The following is a 21,111-nucleotide window of genomic DNA, read 5'->3' on the forward strand; positions in this document are numbered from 1 at the left end:
CATTTTTAAATGTTTATAGGTACTCCTCTTTGAAATGCAGTACGTATTTTACCTACATGAGGCCTGTTAAAACATTCCCGTCTAAAAGGATTTACTTACGTATGTTCTCCCTTCTTGGATGACGAGTTCCCTGTCCTAATTGGATACTTCTGTTTACTTTCCCTCCGTCAGTCCAATGAAATCTCAAACGGTTAACTGCTACAGTGCGAATACCATATTTATTTTATCCACAGTGAGAACAGAATGAGTCTGTGACTCCAGCCCAGAAGCGTCTGTCCGACGACATAATAGCCACATCCTCCCAAGGCTATAAAACCGACAAGGTTTCAAAAATGAAACCTACAGTACATGTACGTTACTATGGTAACCGCTTGCTTTTAGATTTGCTTCACAGCACATTTGCTCAACTTGTTTTGTGATTCATCAGTGCATGGAAACCTTACAGCACCATTGGGGTTGGTTTGTTGTTTCTGCGGCCTTTATCCCTTCGGGACCCCCAAAATGAAAACAAAATGCATAAATAGCTAGCCAGTAGTCAGAAGATGGTAGCTAGTTAGCTGGTTAGCAAAACACGCTGCTTCAGCATCTCTTTAACAAGGAGCGTGATTATCTAATATTCAGTGCAGTGACCATTTGTGGCTTGAATGGGGGTGAACACAGCTAATTCGGGTGCCTGGATGCATCTCCAACAGCAGCACTGGAAGGCGGCAGGAGCCTTCAGATGCAGTAAAGCAGTGAGGCAGACTGCTTTCTGGGAGGTGGTACAGAGGATCAGCCTGAACCAAGCAGCACATCTCCGAGGAGTGACGCCTCCCGGATTCTGGAAGCTTCTCCATTTTACAGCATCGTTATCAGGATGATCGTCAAGGTTTGGCCATTTTCCAAATGGAAACCTCACATTTGGTGGGCTTTCTCATCTCATTCTGTCACTCTGCAGAGAATGTCTTAGGTTTGGGTGGGCCTTGGCAGGCCTTCGTAAAGTGCTCAGTTTGTTGGTCATCTGTTTGCTGCACTGCAGCTGTCAGGATGTATTTCACATTTAGCTAGGTGCTAGTAGGTAGTTATTCTAAATCCTCTTTGGTGCTGGGAGGGAATGCTTATGTGTGCTTAAAGTTAGGCCGGCAGTCAAGTAAATCATCGCCTGCTGTGTGCTAATCCAACTACATTATAAAATGGAGAGTGCAAAGCAGGGGGCTCATAGTCCGGTTGTCGCGGCACCGAGAGCGCAAGCTGCCAGCTCACAGCCCAGCAAGGGTCCGGTTCTCGCGGTACCGAGAGCGCAAGCTGCCAGCTCACAGCCCAGCAAGGGTCCGGTTCTCGCGGCACCGAGAGCCCAAGCTGCCAGCTCACAGCCCAGCAAGGGTCCGGTTCTCGCGCCACCGAGAGCGCAAGCTGCCAGCTCACAGCCCAGCAAGGGTCCGGTTCTCGCGGCACCGAGAGCCCAAGCTGCCAGCTCACAGCCCAGCAAGGGTCCGGTTCTCGCGGCACCGAGAGCCCAAGCTGCCAGCTCACAGCCCAGCAAGGGTCCGGTTCTCGGGGTACCGAGAGCCCAAGCTGCCAGCTCACAGCCCAGCAAGGGTCCGGTTCTCGCGGCACCGAGAGCGATGCCCCCCGTTGATTCATTGCTCCAGTAAAAGAGGCAGCTGTAAAATTGGGCAAAATGTGAAATCCCCTTGGACAAACTTAAGTTAGGCAACACAATAATAGTAATTAAAATCCCATCTAAATGTACCAAAAACAGGATATGGTGGAAACAAAGTTTGTCCATTGGCGAGTTTGAGTTCGACAAAACACGCACATAGCACAGGAAAAAGGACGTCCTGAAACAGTGCCAAAGGGCCTTCCTCCCTCTCACACGCAGGATAGGCCTGTTTCATGGACACGTTCAGTGCAGCTGCCTGTCCGGCGTCCCCTGTACTGAACAGGGAATGACTGTATATTACATTAAGCACCATGCTGTCCTAAAAGCCCACAGTCATCTTTTAAAAGGACAGTACAAACAGTATGTTAATCGGCGTATCCCGGCCCGAGAAGCTGCACGCTGCACACGAGATCGGCAGGCTGTGATCACGCTCATTTACACATGTGGAGGTCATTGTGTTTTTATGAAGCAATAATTCAGAGTGCAGGACATATTAACATTAGTATGGTGGCGTGAAAGTCTGCTAACATATTACCACCCATTACCGCCCTCCCTCCCCCCCCCAGGTCTCGAAGTGCAGCTATTGCCGACTTTAACCTCCCACTAGCTATTCTGAAAACTTGTCCTCCTTCAGACACCCATTGCTGGATACTCTGCTTGGTTTCTGCTCCATTCTGTGGCTCTGGCCTCCCGACTGATCAAACGGCACAAGCATGTCCAGATACTGTATCTCAGGCCCCATTTTTGTTTCTACACTGTTATAACTGGATATTATGTTGTTACTATTATGTTAGAAGAATCAGGTAATGATCTGAATGGATCTGAAGGATGAAGGGGTTACCTATAAACAATGAGGTCAATGAGGTGAAGCCCCCTTTTAATAACATCTGACCACAACCACTGATCTCTGCTCACTCAGCAATGGTGGACGATGAGATGTTATTTTAGATGTCTTTTATGGATAATAGGAAAATATGGATCTGGCATGAAGCTCTCATGAGTAAACAAATGGAAGCATCACGGTAACGCCATTGTGTGTTTGCTAAAATACACCTGCGTAAACAAAGACTGTTAGTGTCTGTAGAGCGCATTCAGTGAGATTACCTTGAAAGCAGAGCTCATCATTTTCTCACAATAAACTGGTGCAGATGTTTGGCACATCTGTGAGCTTTTGGTCTTAAGGGGATTGTAGAGGAACATGGAAACATGGTGCAAAGACTAAATGTTAATATCCTTGGAAGGAATTAAAAGCTCAATCTGTAATAATGAGCATGTTCAGTCCGAACTGCCTTGTCAATGCAGTATTCAACTGACAATATAGCGTCTTCTCATCCCATAAGCAGAAGCTATGAGATGAAGCCTTCAAGACTCTGAAGTTACACCCACTGCTTGGCAGAAGACTCATCTAAGTGACTCCCACCTCCTCATGCAAAGCTCTGGGACCACGAAAACAAACAAAAATCAGACTTACTGGGTGTCCCTCTCGTCCGTCAGTGCCAGGGAGGCCAGGCTTTCCAGCTCCTCCCTAAGGAGATGTGTCAAAGAAGATCATCAGAACAACAACATTATCTGCAGGCTTTTCAAATTCCTGTCAGCTGTCAGTACTGTTAGTATCTCTAGTGCAGATTTAGAACTTAGTGGTTTCAAAATCAGGAGATGCTACTGCATCTCATTAGAGCTTTACAGATACTACTTCAGGGATTTAAAGCATGTTATGGAAATTCATGTTGGCTGGCTTCTAGGTCTATGGTAGATATCCTCGTCAGGAACTATATTATACCTCTGAAGTCTCTGGAAGGTGTTGCACATGGTTTAGCTTGAAGTTACATCCACAATGCTATGTTTTCATTTAAAAAGGAAGACATTAGTCCCCATCTTTCATCCACATTACCCCAAACTTTTCAAAACCCAAAAACTGATACTTTTGAAAACAGTCTTCAGAGCCAAACTCAGTTTTAGAGTTTCAGTGTGTATGAGTGAAAATGGAGACTATTGAAAATGAAAACCCTAAAAGAGCCCTAAATGGTAATCACTCATTATGTGGACCTTCGCAGATCCCATCAGTTATACCCTCTGATTGTCTGATTGGTAACCTGGTCATGCTTTGCAGAAGTAGGGCTGAGCATTAAACGATAATGATAATTATTGTAATATAATTTCCCCTCGATATCGATGTGCCAAATGCTCGATAAATTTCAATATAACTTAGGATAAAACATGTCACTGGCCACAGGCTTTGCATCCCAAAATGAGGTCGCTTTCTCTTGTGCACACAAGATAAAAAATTCACCTTATGGGACTTTAGGGGCTCCGTACAGCTGCGTTTTTTAGATCTTCTATCTCTGACTTGTGAAATGCGAAATACTGTTTAGTACATGTAGCTCTTTTGGTTTCCTTTTGGGCTTTGAGCCCTTTTGTGAACAGAGAGCTTGATCTAGTAGCGTCAGAAAATATAGCAAATTCTTTTGGAAGCGTCATTTTGGCCATCATTACGGTTTGGCAAGTGTTTGTTACACTCTGATGAGAAAGAGTATGATTAACCAACAGGCTTGTTAATTTTAACACAGCAGTAAAAATTGTCACGCCCATAGGGGCGGAGCAGCACCGCGGCTAGCAATCACCTCGTTCTCTGCCACAATACTTAAAGCAAGAACAGCCAAACAGCAATTGCGAAGTATTGTTGCCATATTATGACCATTACTGAGTATTTATTTCTTTGGTGTCTTCCCTGCCTGTCCCTTCGTGCCCTGCCATCTCGCCTGCCCCGCTTCCCCGGTCGTCTCTGCCTTCCTGCCAGGTCCTGCCTGCCTTACCTGCCTTACCTGCCCTGCCTTCCCATCCTGCCTGCCTCATCCGTTCCATCTCTTCGTCTCATCGTCCCATCTCTCTCTGTAGGACTGATCTCTCTGGCTTTGAAGCTCTTGCGAACGACCCAACTACCCTTTTGGATTTCCCTTTTGGATTTGGTTGCTTTTGGCTGTGTCCAATTTAATAAACCTTTCTCCTGCATTTCGGGGTCTGTCTCTTCCCTAGATCGAAGTCATCACAAAAATCAGCCTTTAAACTGGAGAGAAATAATGACCTGACATTTATCGATAACCATCGATATTGACCAATATGAACATTTTTCTTATCACGATAATATTTTTGGCCATATGCAGAAGTAAACAGAAGTAAACAGTATTCCCTGTTGCTGACCTGTATGCAGTTAATTTGCATGTTACACAGTGAGTCCTGTATATTACCTGTCATAATTATAATGCAATGGAACTCATCACTAGTGAACGAATGATGCCGTGCAGGCAACACTTTCCTTTCCTGTTTTTGTTGATGCTCGCCTGCGCAGTGAAGGCTAATCGCTACGCCATTTATGTTTTGACTCATTTCAGTGTTGCTGGAAATACTTCGGTAAACGATGTGAAAATGCTTGTGTAGATGCGGGTGTAGAATGGAGTTTTCAAATGAAAATATAGCAGTGGGGGTGTAGCCTGAGAGCATCCTGTAAGATAAACCTGCCTCAGGTGGAGAACGAGGGATTTGCAGAGTCAACTGTGCGACTTGCTGAATCATAGACAAGTGTGCTGTGGAGATGGAGGCTTGTTCCCTGCAGAGCAAAGCTGCAGAGCCATTTAGCGTAGGCTCAGCATTCAGAAGGTGCTGCCAGAAGAGATGATTAAGAACAACTGGCTGGACCCACAAGTTGGAACCAGGAACCTTAGATGCCCCCCCCCCCCCACCCCCTAGTTTTCCCTGCTCCAGATTCTCTCAGCTCAGAGGAAGAGGAACAAATGTGGACATTAAAGGGGTAATATATGTTTCAGAGATACAAGATCAGGCATATAACGTAGGATTTACAATGCAGGGAATCACCATGGCGATGATGAACGGCCTTGTGGGTAATAAGAAACGGCTGTTGGGGAAGCACTTGAAACAGTCATCGTAGCCTGCAGTGCATGAGGAAACACTAACATGCTCATGGATCTGCACGTGACCCAGTTTCAGGAATACGCTTCTATAGCTTGGATGCTGCCTGGTAAGGAAAAACCCGACAGATGTGCGTCTCTGGTCCTACGGCCTTCGCCGCCTCGCCTCATTTTCATCACCGGGCCCATGGCCTCTTCATCTGCCTGCTCTGCTTCTGCTCTAATTCCCGAGTTGGACGGACCGATCGGGCTTCATACGAACCTTCTGGCCGTCACTGCCTGGCTCCCCATCTTTCCCATCAAGGCCAGGACGTCCCTGAATGGAAAAACAATGGAGGCGTGAGTGCCGACCCGTCTTCATTACCGACAAGCCCCCAGAAAGTTCTGCAAATCCATACGCACAGGAGTCCCTGGAAGTCCAAGCAGTCCCACAGGTCCTATGCTCCCCTTCTCTCCCTGAAACCGGCACAACAGAATCAGTACCATTTCAGAGCTCGTTTCTCATTCATTACACATAGTATAGTGTCCATTACGCTACTGAAAATCAAGCTATGTTTTTAAGGCATCCATGATAAACATAATATGCAGGTCATCGTTTTAATATATGAAAAGCGGACTTACCACCTTGCCATCCCGGCCAGGTAACCCCTGTAATCCTGGTGACCCACTTGAACCCTGAAATGTCGAAGAAAGTAAGAATTAAACACCATTGCCAAGGTAACAATTTAACAAAATTTCACAGAAGGCAAACATGATAATGAGCATAGTCAGCTTCTCTTAAAACTCTACTTCAGATCAATTGCACCCTGTAATTAATACTGTGTCCATATTTGTCCTTGTCGTCAGATAAGGGCTAATACAGCAATGGGAGCCACATGGCAGATTCTCAAAGACCAATTCCGTTATACGGTGAGAGATGAGGTGTACATGAAGCTGAAATGGTTGCCATATATTGGTAAGATCTCAAACATCTCTCAAGAAATTCACATAAATTGCACCACAGTTCTAAGCAGTGAATTTCTGCTAAATCCAGTGTTGGGTTACCTCTAAAGACAGAGAAAAGCATTTAAATATCTATTTGCGACGGCTACGTGTAATTCCTAGTAATTTACTGCTGAGAGGAGCCTCATGTTTGGGATTTATGCTTGCTGAGGCATCGCCCTCCAGCTTCCTGTTCAAAAGTAAAAGGTGCCAACATCACAGCATACTGTAAGTAGCCTGGGATTTTCACACCCACGATCTGAAAAGCTTTTAAAACTCAAAAACACCCTGGACTATAACTTATCATTAGGAGGAAATAATTACTTTGGTTAAACGTTTCTCACTTGTAATGCAAGCCAATATTTACCCTTGGAGGTCATCACAGATGATCTGATGCACATTACCGTAAAAGGTCAAACATTTCCTGCTTAACTGAGTGACAGACACTCCTATAGATATTCCACATTTTTTAACTCTCTATGGTTCCTCTTGACAAGAAATGGCGGTATGGCTCTTGTGTTTAGTTACCTTTTCACCTTGTAGTCCCGGTAACCCAGGAAAACCTGAAGAACCTCGCTCACCCTGAACAGAAAGATAAATGTTACATCATCTCCACTACACAGCCATTGTGTCATTAGACAATTAATGAACTTCATATAAACACAATAACCAGCAGGATTAACAGGAAGAAAACATCTATGTGCACAGCTATTTGTGAACGCAATAACTGCTGAGCGCATTCAGTACGATCCAGATGAGGGCACTGCCATCCTACCCGATCGCCAGGCTCTCCCTTTTCACCCTTGTATCCATTGGTACCACGCGGACCCTACCAGGGGCAGAAAGGTTCTGTAAGTCTCTCCAAGCCAGAGAGGCGGTGCTCGATCTGCTCAACAACCAGTCAGCAGATGTATATCTCTACCTGCATGCCAGGTGAGCCCAGAAGGCCTGGATTTCCTCTCACACCGGGAACACCCTGTGGAGGAGAGATTCAAATATTTGTAAATGAATTGCTGGTGAGAATATTTGCCAGAGCACCTGTGCTGGGGATCTGCCTTTTTAAGCTTATAGGCTTAACGGGGAATGTAGTCGTCCACTAACGGTCACACTGATTTAGCTGGAAATGTTAACAGCTTGGGATCAGCCATTGAACAGTGTCCATCTTTGCATGCACATAGCGTGTAGCTAAACAGCAAACTGTTTGAGTTACAGTTGTTAGCAATTACTTAGCTGCGCAGTAACTGCAGTGTCTGACACTTGGATTGTCCTTTGCTAACAAATGAGTCTGAGTAAATCCAGCATTAAACAGCCACTGAGTCCTGCACACAGACTCCACAGTGGCATTTTCTTATGAAAGATGATGTTCTGATTTAGCTTTCGTTTAATCTGGCTTAAGGCTCAGAAAAATCCCTCAATCCTCCACATGATTCGAAACAGCGGCGTCCCTCAAATCGCTGCTTCCAAGTGGTGCTACAGTAAAGTATTTGTCCAAAGTCTTCAGTGTAGATTTATTTAAGCATAATTTGAAATACTCCAAGTTAAACTGCAGCCTGTCATCTTTTCCACTGTTTAACTGTGGCCTGTTATCATCATGGGCTGATCAAATAAGCAAATTATTGTGCCTGCAGATGTCACTAATGGGTTGGACTATGACTATCTGTGTAGATCAAAGACCCAGATTCTCTGCACTTCAGGACTTCAAGCAGACCTCATGATACATTTTATTCTTGTAGCTAATCGAGCTTCCAGATACATTTTGAAAACATGCATGTTTATCAATGGCCAGAACATCAAGTGGCCCTGTACTAGAATGTTTTTGTGAAATGGCTGTAAGTTACCATGGCTAATAGTTAAATTATATGTGTCATGATCACTGCCGCCAAACATTGTTGGAACTCAGTGCTTATTGCACAAATTTGGCCGTTTGGAGAAGAAATTAGCACCACCAAATATAGAGCAGGGGGACTGATTAAATTATATAGTTGTTAACCGTTCTAGAAAGATGGCAGAATCGGGCACAGGGTCCGGAATAGATGGAAGCTGCAGCGTTTTTGAGTTACGATGTTTGCCATGTAGGGGAGTTTGGCTGGCAGAGCGTAGGCCCTCATGCGGGGGGGGGGGGGGGGCGGGGGGGCGGGGGCGGGGGGGCAACCCGCAAGCCAAACAGCAAAAGCAGACTAAGCAGAAGAGGAGCAAGTCAGAGGATTCACAGTGGATGCAGGGAAATATTGAAATATTCTTGACTCTGAAGTATGTTAATGAGCTAAACTTCATTGTATAAATGCCAGCACTGATTGGAAGCTCAAATGATACTTATGCTTCTGTACAGTGTTTGTGTGTCTTGTTTCTGTTTGTATTTATGTAAAGACATATGTAAAGGTCTTAAGCGAAATCATAATATGGTAAGACAACACATGAAGATATTCAGTCATATTTTGTCATTAAACAGCCATGGTACCAGCCCAGTCCGACCACAGGGAGCCAGAGACCGGGGCGAGCCGTAGTCGATGCCCAGAATGGGGTCAGCGCCAGCTGAGCAAGCCCGTAAAATATGGGAAACTTCCATGTTACATGGAAAGTAGAGTAATATTCGACTCTTTTGGAAACGGCGCACTATTTCACCGAATGGTGTTAAAGGAGGAATTCTGTTTTCCTGTTAATGCTATCTGGGAGGCCATTCTAATGACATCACTTTCCAAGTAAGCTGGGATATTGGCGTCTACCCCACCAGCAGACCATCTTGGCAGGGAATGTCACGCACTTCCTGCAAAAAGGTGCAGGGTTGTTCTGAGTTCATGCTACTGGTGGGAAGCATGTTTATATTAATCTCGGACTGTGTGTGTGTGCAAACTGTGTCTCAGGGTTGGGATATTAAACTACGCAGTACTCACAGGCTTACCCTCAGCACCAGCAGGTCCAGCTCGGCCCGGGCCTCCATGCCGTCCCTCTTCACCCTTTATCAAACACAACAGCAGACGGTCAAAATAAAAATAGAGGCGAAATCGGACACTTTGCAAATGGACCTTTCAAAATTACCAGCAAAAAATGCTGTTGTTCACGATTTCTATTACATTTGCAGTTAAATTTAGATGCTGCAAGTATCTGCTCAATGCTGAGCCAGTCACAGGCATTTTTGCTGCACATTATTATTTATTTCTTGCATTGCGGTGTGTATGTGTGTGTGTGTGTGTGTGGGTTTACATAGATCACATTTAAGGACCAAAATCTGAAATTTCCCTACTTTTGGGGACATATTTTGAGGTCCCCATTTGGATAACCTCAGTTTTATAAAAATCTGAATGCAATCAAAAAAGTAAAAATGCCAGAGGTCTTGTATCTGGGTTGGTTACTTATGGTTAAGGTTAGGGATGGGTAGAGGTTAAGGGTGTCCTGATTGGGATTAGGTTTTTTCCCATAGAAATGAATGGACGGTCCCCATTTAGATAGGAAGACCAACTTGTATGTGTGTGTGTGTGTGTGTGTGTGTGTGTGTGTGTGTGCGTGGGAACTGTTTTTAAGCAGGGACTTTTTGGTCCTTTAAAAAAGTTCATTAGACTTCAAGGCAACATTGGCACCATTATAAACAGAAACGTGGCCACCAAGCAAAGCCGGCACTGAATGTGAAACTCGCCCCAGCTGTGTAGAATGGTCACGCTGGGAGGTCCATCTGCAATGCAGCCATGCCTCATTTTCGAAACGGCAATGAAGCTCCTTCACAGTGACTGCCGACTGAATAATGGCTGCTTATTCCCCTGTACGAACTGAACACTAGCCTCTGAATGCATTAGTGTGAAAATGAGGCCTGTTCCCAGGTTTAAGTTAATGCTTGTGACCTTTGCTAAGGTTGGTAGAGGAGTGTTTTAAAGGGTGTGTATCCTTAAATGGGGAATAATTGTAGTCATAATTGCATGACCTTAAGGATGATATTTTGAATGATACCTTTGCAGTAAAACCTGCTTCTTATTTAAAGCATCAGCAGTTGACCCTGCTTCCAGATGCCAGAGATGGGGTAGGATCCACACAAACCCTTTTTCCCCCAATGGGATCAATTAGCATCGATGATAAATGCAGGTGACTACTGTATGTTCAGACACCTGGGATATGTACAGAATTTGTGTATGTGGACGTCCATTTAGCAGTTGTTTAATGCGGATGGCTGAATGGAATCTACAAAGTTATGGCCAAACCGGTGTGTCCTTCAGACACCCTGGATCTCCATCACTATGGAGCCCCTCCACCTACAGTACTGACCTTTGGGCCTGGAGTCCCGGGTGGGCCGGGGGGGCAGGTACATGGTTCCGGGGTGGGGTCGATGTCCCGGGGGCCGTTGGAACACTGTCGCAGAAACACACAGTCACACGGGGCATCCAAGGCCACGATTTTGAACCGGTACCCTTAATGGACCCAGTCACGTTCTGCATAGTGGGGTCAGAGGGCGAGGCTGGCCAAAGGTGGGGGAGGGTGCCCCCGCTCATTCGACAGCCCGTAATTCACAGTAGCACAGAGGGAGCAGACCTCCAGGCTCCAGACTCCAAAACAGATTTCTGTCTGAACCCAAACCATTTTCACCATTTTTTGACACCACTGAATGAACCAATAAGAATAAGAGCCTATGTCCAAACACTCCTCAGGAGCCCTTCTTACACTAACTAGTAGCCCAACTAATAAGTAGATAGCTCAACTAGTAAGCAGGTAGCCCAACCAGTAGGTAGGTAGCCCAACTAGTAGGCAGGTAGCCCAAGTAGTAGGTAGGTAGCCCAAGTAGTAGGCAGGTAGCCCAACTAGTAGGCAGGTAGCCCAACTAGTAAGCAGGTAGCCCAAGTAGTAGGCAGGTAGCCCAAGTAGTAGGTAGGTAGCCCAACTAGTAAGCAGGTAGCCCAAGTAGTAGGCAGGTAGCCCAACTAGTAGGTAGGTAGCCCATTTCATTCATAAATATGGAACATGTGGACAAAAAGACTGGCAGGGCCACAAAGCGAAGCAGCCTTACCTCTGCTGTTGAAAATGAAGCTACTTTGAAAGCGAGCAAAGCCATCTCTCGATATACGTACCTCTCCATCCTGGAAACGAGAGGAGTGAAATCCTGTCAGGCATCATTTCACTTGCACACAATCGCATGCGCAGATGCGCAGGCTGGCCCAGCGGCCGCCTTCAGCCAGCACGGGGTGCACTCTCGGAAACTGCAGTCACGCGCGTCGGCCTCGCAATTAAAGCAGCGAGATCTGCCTGGCGCTACACGTTAATGGTGAAAGGATTAGCGAAGCCAAGCCAGCGTCTGGCCCCACACCGTCCTCTCGGAGTTATCGTCTGACTGGAAAATCAAATAAAACGCAGCATGCATGAAGCGAGTATTAGCGTCTGCGAAGGAAGGCTCCAAAAATGCAGACGAGCGCAGAAGATGAGGGCGAGTGATAAGTGCGTATGATAAGCTAACAAAAAGCCATATGTCCATGTTCTGCATTGTATTCTGAGGATCACCCCCAAAGAGAGGGAAATACCTGCTTTACCTACTTTACAGCATGTTTGTAAGCCAGGTGAGGCTGCTGACTAAATCTGAAATGACAGCAGAAGCTACCAGATTCACCCATAAAGCAGCAGGGTTGGTGTTTTCAGCACGAAGGCTCCGGTGCCTCATCACACTCACCACTCCGGGGATCTCGCAGGCGGTTTCCCTGTTGTTCTGCTCCGGGTCACAGTATATCCTCAGCTTCTGAATCTCAAACTGTTTAGGGAGCGTTCAGAGAGACTCTCAGTCACGATGGACTGCGGCTTGCAGCGAGCACAATTGGAAGCAAACATTTTGAAGAGGATCCCGTGGAAAGCATGCCCTGATTTAGTACCCCGTGAAACTCATGCTTATTTTATAAATGTCAAGAGCTGCTTCTGACAAAGACGCTGTACAGCAGACAAACTCAAACTTGGGTCATCGGGATCTGCATCCTCTCTTGGATTCCAGACTCATTTCAGTTAGCCATGATTTTGGCTTTATTCTTTTCTCCTTTTTAAAGTGTAGGTGCCATTTTCTGGGATATTTACTGTTGTAAAACACTGCCGCACTACTACAGCACTGCTAAATGATTCTTCTCTCTCATGCACTCAAACGCATGCCACGATTACGCCGTACCCTCGCTAAGGGCACAACTGTGGGCCAGATGCGTTTCACGCACATCGTATGTGTGTGACCCACAGCTGCTGTTCACACTGCCTTTCACTGGCACTGCAAAATAATGGTAAACAGGAGATCCGCTAGTGACCTGCGCCACTATGTCCACAGAAAGCTGGGGGGGGGGAGGGGGGCACGGCATGCAGAAGGAGATGGAACAGCAATGCACGAGCACTGTTTGCATGGTATAGTTATTTAAATTAAATGTCCAGATGCCTTGGAGGTACAACGGCTAGCAGCGCCACCTTCCAAGCTGCTCGATTCCTGGTCAGCGCAGATTGGGCTGGTGTGAGGCTGAGAGGGTTTGGACAATGTGCCTGTGAGCTTAAGGTCTGTGCTTCAAAATCCCCTGAGCTTGGCCCTTAGCAGCACAGTTCCTCCAGGGGCTGATTGACCCAGTTTTCTCAATTGTATGTTGCTTTGGATGTGTGACTCAGTGGATTAAACCTCTGTGTCTTTGATCAGAAGGCTGCCGGTTCAAGCCTCAGCAGACCAGTCATGTGGCCTCGTGCCTCTGAATAAGGCCTCTAACCCTCAGCTCCTGGGGTGCTGGCTGACCCTGTGCTGGGAAGCTTGATTTCATCTGTCTCAGGGGGAGCAAGATGGGGAAGATGAAAAGAAAATTTCCTTTCTGGGATCTCTATTCGATTCTATAGAAGTGTCTTTAAGAGCTGCAACCACTTCACCGGAATTAAAAATGCTCTGTTTGCCATTTAATGTCCTTCTGGCCCTCTGCAGACCAACGACAGGAGTGCAGGCCTAAAGAAGCCATTTCCACCAGCTTACCGGCACGGTCGTTTCTTTGCTCACATACTTCCCGACTTGTGTCTTCCCGTTAATGAAGATGCCATCTGGGGGTTGAAGAGGCAGCGTCTCGATCTCCATGTCATCCACGTAGAGCGTGACGTCCTGCTCCGTGACAAGCAGGCGGAGCTGATGCCACATTTCATCAAACAGTTTCTGCCACCCAAAGAGGAGAGGCGGTAAATAACTCTTATGAAAAACTGCTTGATTTCATTAAATCTTTCAAGCATTAATCACGATTGCTTAGGTGCATTAATTAGGTCTGCAGTACTTATTTCACTTGTTTTGAAAAGTCCTAGTGGAAGCAAGTAGTACATTGGATAAAAGTTACTTGATTAGCTCAAAGGAGGAGCAATTTATTACAGTAAAACATGCATTGCACTCACACTTTAAGTAATAGATGATATAGAACACTAACAGAATGACTAATCCCATATCAGTGGATTCCAGAAGTCTGTCTCCATCTATGCACAATTTCCCTGATTGGCATGGCCCATTCAGAAGAATTTATGAGAAACTGAAAAAGACTCGTTTATGGTCTATAAAGGTCCATTTTTTCCTTTTCCGAAGTTGAATGATTTTTAATCCATATGCAGGTCAGAACGCGTGGAATCTGGACAATGTGGCCCCGGCACAATAAGAGGCCATCGCAAAGGCCAGGCCAGATTGAGAGCCAGTAGAAGAACGAAGGATCTCAAAGTCTGGAGTCCCTACTGAGGGACCTCCAAAGGGTTTTCTTATAGAATTGTGCTGTTCTTATTGAACTGCTTCTCTAGTAGGGCACAAAAAACCCATAATCACTCACTCAATGTCATGTCTCAAATGAGAGAACCTTGTTTATTCTCACCGACGATTTGCCAAATCTCTGCTCTCCAATTAATCAAGACCACATGGATGCCTGGAGGGTAACCAGACTGACACGTGCTCACGAAAGACTCCTGCGTAATTGGAATGTTTTCCGCGCATCTCGCACAGGATCGGGCCACACGTCGTACCCTGGCCGGCGCTTTTGAGAAGATCACGGTCTGGGTGCCACTCGGTGCAAAGCTGGTTGTGGTGAACATGACCGTACGGTTGATTCCATTCAGGGTGACCGCCATCTGAGGCTTCTCCTCCTGGGTCTGTACTCTCCACAAATCCCACATCTCCATGACCACCGACCCCTTGTACTTCAGTGTGGCCACGAAGACGTAGGAAGGGGGTAACCCATCAGGAAAGAGCATCCTAGGAATCACATCAAACGACATGAAAGATGGAGCATGAGGCTAAACCGTCGACAAAATAACCCTGCCAGTCCCCTAGAAGCATAGTTTTAAATTAATCTTACCTTGTACTTTCACTTAAATCAACTCTTGGAGTCACCTGATAAGCTTTTGTGCCATAAAAAGATCCCTGCGTCTTTTTCGCCTTTTTGGCAAAGTCCAGGTGTAGCAGCATGTCAAAACCCTTCTCATCGCGAGTTTCCACCGTGATCCTCGATGGGCAGACAGTTTCTATGGTTACAAGGGGAAAACATGGGAGGAAAAGAGATGGAGATGACGAGAGAGTGCTGTTTGATTCAGGTAGGTGCATCCTTAGAGGGCATAAGCATCGCAGCTGTAGGAAGTTGAACATTTCTGCCTTTCTTGTGAACTTATTCATCCCTTCCATGCAAAGGTTCTGCAGAACCATCTCAGCTGATATTCTTAGAAATGATATCTTGCTGTGTCGCACAGCTAGCGTGTAAATCGGAAAGCAGACCATTAAGGGTTAAGCATCCAAGGAACTCAACTGTTTATTTCATTTGGCCCCAGAATTGGAAGAAAGAAACTGTAGTGGAAAAAACTCTTGGCCTGAACAGCTGGATTTTTTACAAGTATGCATCTTTCAAGAATGTCTCCTCACCTAGAATGTCATATCTGCCCTTAAACACACATCTCCCTCATTTGTCCCGCTACGCTAGATCCGATTTGCGCAAATCCTGCTCTTGCCTGACATATTCTGTTCCATTTTCCGTCCGATACGTGTATGTGTGTGTAAAGGAAATTTGTTTTGGGACTATATATGATGTACAGTGTTGTAAAGTATTGCAGACACCCTATCAAGCACAGGACAAACTAATACAGCTACAGTGGATTTCTGCTTAAACTCGAGGAGAGACTTTCCTGATGTAGTTAAGCTAAAGAGAAATGTGAGCATGCATTTGTACTAAAAATGACATTAAACTGTACTGCCTCTGTAAACAATGGGTATTTCTGATTGCCTTCATATACATCTGGAATGTATTAACTGCCTGGAACAATTGGAAAGAATTGCAGAACCGTCAAATGTGGACATTAAATCCAGTTAAAGCTTTTGGGTGCTGCATTTTAATGCCAGATTGAAGTACTTGTATTCATGTACTGTTTTGCAATATCCTTAATACTCTGCAATTTTAGTTTTCTGCAAGTGGTTGCAATATCAATCGCTGATTTTAATTGCTGATTTTAATTGGTCAAATTGGTTTTATTTGAAAGAGGTGCTTTTTTTGAACACCTGGATTATATTCTGGTGAACTGGAGCAAAAAAACCAAGGCCTGGCCTAACTGAAAAGCAGTAGCTGCACTATGCATGTAATCCACAGCTGGATGTTACACAAATCTGCTGTCCATGAAGCTGGCAATGCACAGGACAGAGAGCCATGACGTGAGGGGAAGGCCGAGCTACCTTCACACAGCTTCTGGCGGATGACCTCGCGGATCTTGGTGATCGCGACATAGTCCTCCACGTAGAACACGTACGTGGAAGGCGGCTTGTTCGCGATGGCCCTCAGCTCAGCCTCCTCAGTTTCCTGCCCCACTCCGATGGCGAACAAGATGATTCCCTTCTTCCTGGCAGCCTCCGCTGCCACGGCCACGTCATCCTGCGACTTCCCGTCCGTCAGCACAATGGCTATCTTGGCCACGCCGTTTGGGCCACGTTCTGACATGTCAAAGACTCTCTCGCTGGTGAACTGAATAGCTTCACCCGTCCTGGTGTTTCCACCCATGTACTCGATGGACTCCATTGCCCTGATGAGCTCCTCACTGGAGGAGTGGCTCCCCAGGGGAATGTGCAGGTGGGGGTTGTCACTATACTGGATAACACCAACCTGGGTGAACTTCTGGCCGATGTTGAAGCTGGTGGTGATGTTCACCAGCCATCTTTTGACTATTTCAAAGTTAGTGTCTGCTACACTCCAAGAGCCGTCTAAGATGAAAACCAAATCACTGGGAGCCGTTCGACAGCCTGCAAGATGAGGCAAAAAGAGAAAAAGCTGGATTTTAACTGCTTCCCCTGAAATGAAAGTTCCTAATTTCCAACCTGTTTTACAGCACGCAGCAGGAAACATGGAATGATCCTGAAACACCACAAATCTTCACAGTTTAGCCAACATTCTGAGAAGCACAAAGTTCAACGTAGTTCAGATTTGTCATGCATTATAGAAGGACAGTGGTGGGGTCACTCTTACTCAATCTCATATCCTTCTGAGCCGTGCAGAACGTTTGAAGGAATACTAGGAACACAGTGAGAATCACTAGAGCTGTGGACTTCTTTTTGTGACCCATGATGTCTGAGAAACAAGCTGAAGTTCTACCTGTCAGGAAAAAAATAATACAACTCACATCAATGAGATCATATCACACGATATGACAACCATCTGCATTCCCTTAAAGTAAATGGACATTAGTGATTCAAGAGAATCCCCCTCGGCCTCAAACTATGAATAGCAGGCTCTTATTTCACATGATTATTAACTTTATTTTATGCGCCTATGGCAATATAATGTAAAGATACATTTTAATCCAACATGGAGCCAAAGAGGCCACATCTGGCTGAGCATGAAATAGACACAAATATAACTGTATACATTTACATGAATCTGCAAAGGCAGCACAAAACCAGGGATTCAGTAAAAATTTTTGGTGACCAGGAATCTCAAACTACATGCCGGGTTTCCAGAAAGCAAAAATGAGTTTACAACAAGGGGCAACGAGGAGCCATGGCATTGACCAGGTGAAGGAGTCCAATCCGTTCCATTTTCGAAGATTTGGGTAATAGCTGGCTTTGTCATGACTTGTCATCCAGTGACCACCCCACTCCCACGCAGTGTCCGTGCCGTGACTGCAGTTTTCCAACCGCTGGCCCTCAGCGCGAGCCGCGCGCAGCTTCACGGCGGTCTGGCTGGCCGCGGCGCTCTGGGGCGGGGCCTGCAGTGTCGCGCCATGGGAGCAGTTCGGCCCACGCGGCTTCCCTGCTCCATCAACTTCCCCCGCTCTGGCTCCTCCCGGATCCCCCGTCCACATCCCACATGGAAGCCATTTGCAGTGTCAGACAGCTTTGGACTGGAACCAAACACATGTATCCGTGACGAAGCACGGCAGACTTGGCCTAAAGCAGCCCATAAGAATTCGGTTCTGATTTGACAGTCCAGTGCTCCGGATCGTAACATTATTTGCTCCTCAGTGGACCATATGAAGGCACATCGCCACACACCAAAACCACCAAAGCACCAGTCAGTCCCAGTATCTCTGCAGTGCAACAGCTTGTTTTTCGGCTGTTCTTGTGGAATACATTTTCATCATCTCAATACGTCTAAAAGTGTTTTCTCAACGTTAACGATCTGGGAACCTACGAGGGGACTGCAGGTACTTCACTGACTGCAGCGCTGTCAGATGAAAGCTGCTGCATATCATAACTACCTGAATCGCAGCCTTTATCAAGACGTATCCCTATAGCATAGGCAGTTAACAATACCAATCATCATAGACCATCTAAAAGTCCACAGTGACATCACAGGCCACCTAAAAGTCCACAATGACATCACAGGCCACCTAAAAGTCCACAATGACATCACAGGCCACCTAAAAGTCCACAATGACATCTCCTGGGACATTTTCTGTGGGGCCCGGAGAGGCGACTGTCACATTGTAACGGCCAGGTGATCTTTGCAGTGCACACAGTGAGCTAAGCCTCTGTGCTTGTGATCAGAAGGTCGCTGGTTCAAGCCCGGCCTCGGTACACCTGCGGGTCCTTCAGCAAGGTCATTCCCCCCCCCCCTCCTGGGCAGCACTCCGAGTGCCTGCTCCTCACGGCCAGCTTGCTCTCACCTACAAAGAGCAAGATGGAGGAGGAAAAAAGAGAATTTCCCCACAGGGATCAATAACAACTATTAAAAAAACCTGCAGCAACTGTAGGTTAGCGAAGAAACACTGGATCCCGCACATGGTTCTAACTACAGCGTCCTTGGCGCGTTAAAGGGGGTCTCCCCTAACCCTGCCACAGTCTGAGTCAACATGGCAGCCTAACAAAGCTCCACTCCCTACAGTAACATCTCTGTTGCACATCAGCAGTGGATTATACCCCCCCTCCAGCATTTTAACACGAGCTGTGTGACTCCCCCCCCCCGTTGCACCAGAACTGTGTCACTGGGCCTCCCAATCCGGGGAAACCCCAGATGTCAGCAGTGCTGTGTCACTTGTTTCCCCATCGCCCTCTTCTCTGTGGAATACAGAAGACCCCTCTGCCACCAGCTCAGCATCTTGTGTCGACCTGCTGCCCTGTGGCTGCTGTGTGTACATGCTTGTGTGTACATGCTTGTGTGTACATGCTATGGCCCCTTCTGCTCCCTGAGGACAGAGCAGAGAGGAGTGATCAGAGCTGGTGTGTGTACATGCTATGGCCCCTTCTGCTCCCGGAGGACAGAGCAGAGAGGAGTGAGCAGGGCTGGTGTGTGTACATGCTATGGCCCCTTCTGCTCCCGGAGGACAGAGCAGAGAGGAGTGATCAGAGCTGGTGTGTGTACATGCTATGGCCCCTTCTGCTCCCTGAGGACAGAGCAGAGAGGAGTGAGCAGGGCTGGTGTGTGTACATGCTATGGCCCCTTCTGCTCCCGGAGGACAGAGCAGAGAGGAGTGAGCAGGGCTGGTGTGTGTACATGCTATGGCCCCTTCTGCTCCCGGAGGACAGAGCAGAGAGGAGTGAGCAGGGCTGGTGTGTGTACATGCTATGGCCCCTTCTGCTCCCTGAGGACAGAGCAGAGAGGAGTGAGCAGGGCTGGTGTGTGTACATGCTATGGCCCCTTCTGCTCCCGGAGAACAGAGCAGAGAGAGGTGAGTAGAGCTGATGAATGATTCTTCTTTTCTTTCCTGTCCCTCTTTCCATTCATCTGCCCCTCTATTTTCCAAAATGCTTATCCAGGTGAGACCTGTGTATCTCTCTTTTCCTTTTCTATTGTTCTTTGGACTGCAGGAATTAATAGAAATCATATAACTGGTTTATACAGTACATTTCACAAACTGGCAGCTGACCCTGGCCGTTTTGTAAGAGGCACTGCTGTTTCAGAAACAAGCATTTTTAGCCACTCCTACTTCAGACTCTACTGGTTTAAATCTTCTGTTGCAATGAAGAAGTTCTTCCACCGCTAAATCAACAACTGCTGTTAAGCGTGTTCTATTATCCAGCCAAGGCCCTCAGGCACTGAAGGGGAAGCCAGAGCATTATATCAGTCACCCTGCTGGACACGGTTCAAATAATCAAAACCATGAAACTGATTCAATCACTTTGTCCTGAACTGCTTTGGTCCACTGACAAGAATTGGCTCTACAGGAACAGAAATGCTGCTAAACTGTACTTCTCACAGATGGTAAATGAAACCACAACCTTTTCTTCCCCTTAACGATCCCCATATCTGAAAATTTTATGCAGCATCAGCTAAAACTTTACATCCGTACAGGCTTAAATCTAGCATGATGCGTAACCAGCAGGGATTCTTTGACCCGCCTTCTCAATCGCTTTGGTTAAAATCATCTGCTAAGTGAAGAAAAAAGAAGCAAGCAGCCAGTCGATCTTAGCGTATAAACGGACAGGATTCTGTGAAGCAAGCAGAGTGTCTGACAGAGCACAGTGCCCCAACTTCACTCAGTGTTTAAATGGTCTGATCCCACTTCAAATAATGTCTGCACAGGTGCTGCTATGATTTTGAGTTCCTTTCAAAGGATTCGGTGCCGGGGGATGATGCACAAGGGTAGCACTAGTGCAAACCAAACTGAATCACCAGCAAACTTTCCTGATCTCAGGCATCACATGCAAACTGAAAAGCGGCATTAAGCAGAACTGCCCCTAAAAAAGAAAATAATAGTCACATTTTGTGGAAATAGTACAACATTTTGAGCTAAATCACCCTACCTGCATTAGAAAACATTATAAAAGAGCATTACCCCCCCTCCCTCAGCCCCAGAGAGTGACAGCGAGACGCCGGCACGTACCCGAGCCACGACTGCTGCAATGAGGACCTGGACTCAGGAGCTCCTCGCTGTCATGTCCGTGCTGAGGAGACGAGAAGAAGGAGTTTGATCTGCTGAAGCTGCCGTGATGTTCTGAGGATCTAACTAGGAGAGAGAGGGGAGCGAGACGGAGGGGAGGGGGGAGAGAGAGTGAGAGCAAGCCTGGCCCCCCGCTCTCGACGGCCCCCGCAGGATGGGGGGAGACACAGATAAGAACAGCTCTTAAAATTGAAGGGGGGCGGCCTCTTCTGGACCAATTCAGCAAAGAGGACAGGAAGCCTGGTAACACATGTACATTTCAGGATTTGGTCTGTGTAT

General features: G+C 46.6%; 1 protein-coding gene across 1 annotated transcript in view; it reads right to left on the reverse strand.

The window, feature by feature from the left end:
* The window catches only part of col21a1 (collagen, type XXI, alpha 1), a 38,086-nt gene extending 17,122 nt beyond the window's left edge, over positions 1-20,964 (reverse strand). The window contains exons 1-16 of the mRNA XM_072709337.1: positions 20,776-20,964; positions 16,980-17,105; positions 16,196-16,756; positions 14,838-15,003; positions 14,506-14,734; positions 13,493-13,666; positions 12,188-12,265; positions 10,798-10,881; positions 9,438-9,500; positions 7,469-7,522; positions 7,322-7,375; positions 7,075-7,128; positions 6,187-6,240; positions 5,968-6,021; positions 5,828-5,881; positions 3,114-3,167 (exon numbers count right to left, since the gene is read on the reverse strand). Coding sequence (XP_072565438.1) covers positions 3,114-3,167; positions 5,828-5,881; positions 5,968-6,021; positions 6,187-6,240; positions 7,075-7,128; positions 7,322-7,375; positions 7,469-7,522; positions 9,438-9,500; positions 10,798-10,881; positions 12,188-12,265; positions 13,493-13,666; positions 14,506-14,734; positions 14,838-15,003; positions 16,196-16,756; positions 16,980-17,076 — 1,830 coding nt within the window. The 5' untranslated portion in view covers positions 17,077-17,105; positions 20,776-20,964. The remainder of the gene's footprint in view (positions 1-3,113; positions 3,168-5,827; positions 5,882-5,967; positions 6,022-6,186; positions 6,241-7,074; positions 7,129-7,321; positions 7,376-7,468; positions 7,523-9,437; positions 9,501-10,797; positions 10,882-12,187; positions 12,266-13,492; positions 13,667-14,505; positions 14,735-14,837; positions 15,004-16,195; positions 16,757-16,979; positions 17,106-20,775) is intronic.
* Between the last annotated feature and the right edge of the window lie 147 nt (positions 20,965-21,111).

Source organism: Paramormyrops kingsleyae, chromosome 3 (genome assembly GCF_048594095.1).
Source record: "Paramormyrops kingsleyae isolate MSU_618 chromosome 3, PKINGS_0.4, whole genome shotgun sequence".
NCBI lineage: Eukaryota > Metazoa > Chordata > Actinopteri > Osteoglossiformes > Mormyridae > Paramormyrops > Paramormyrops kingsleyae.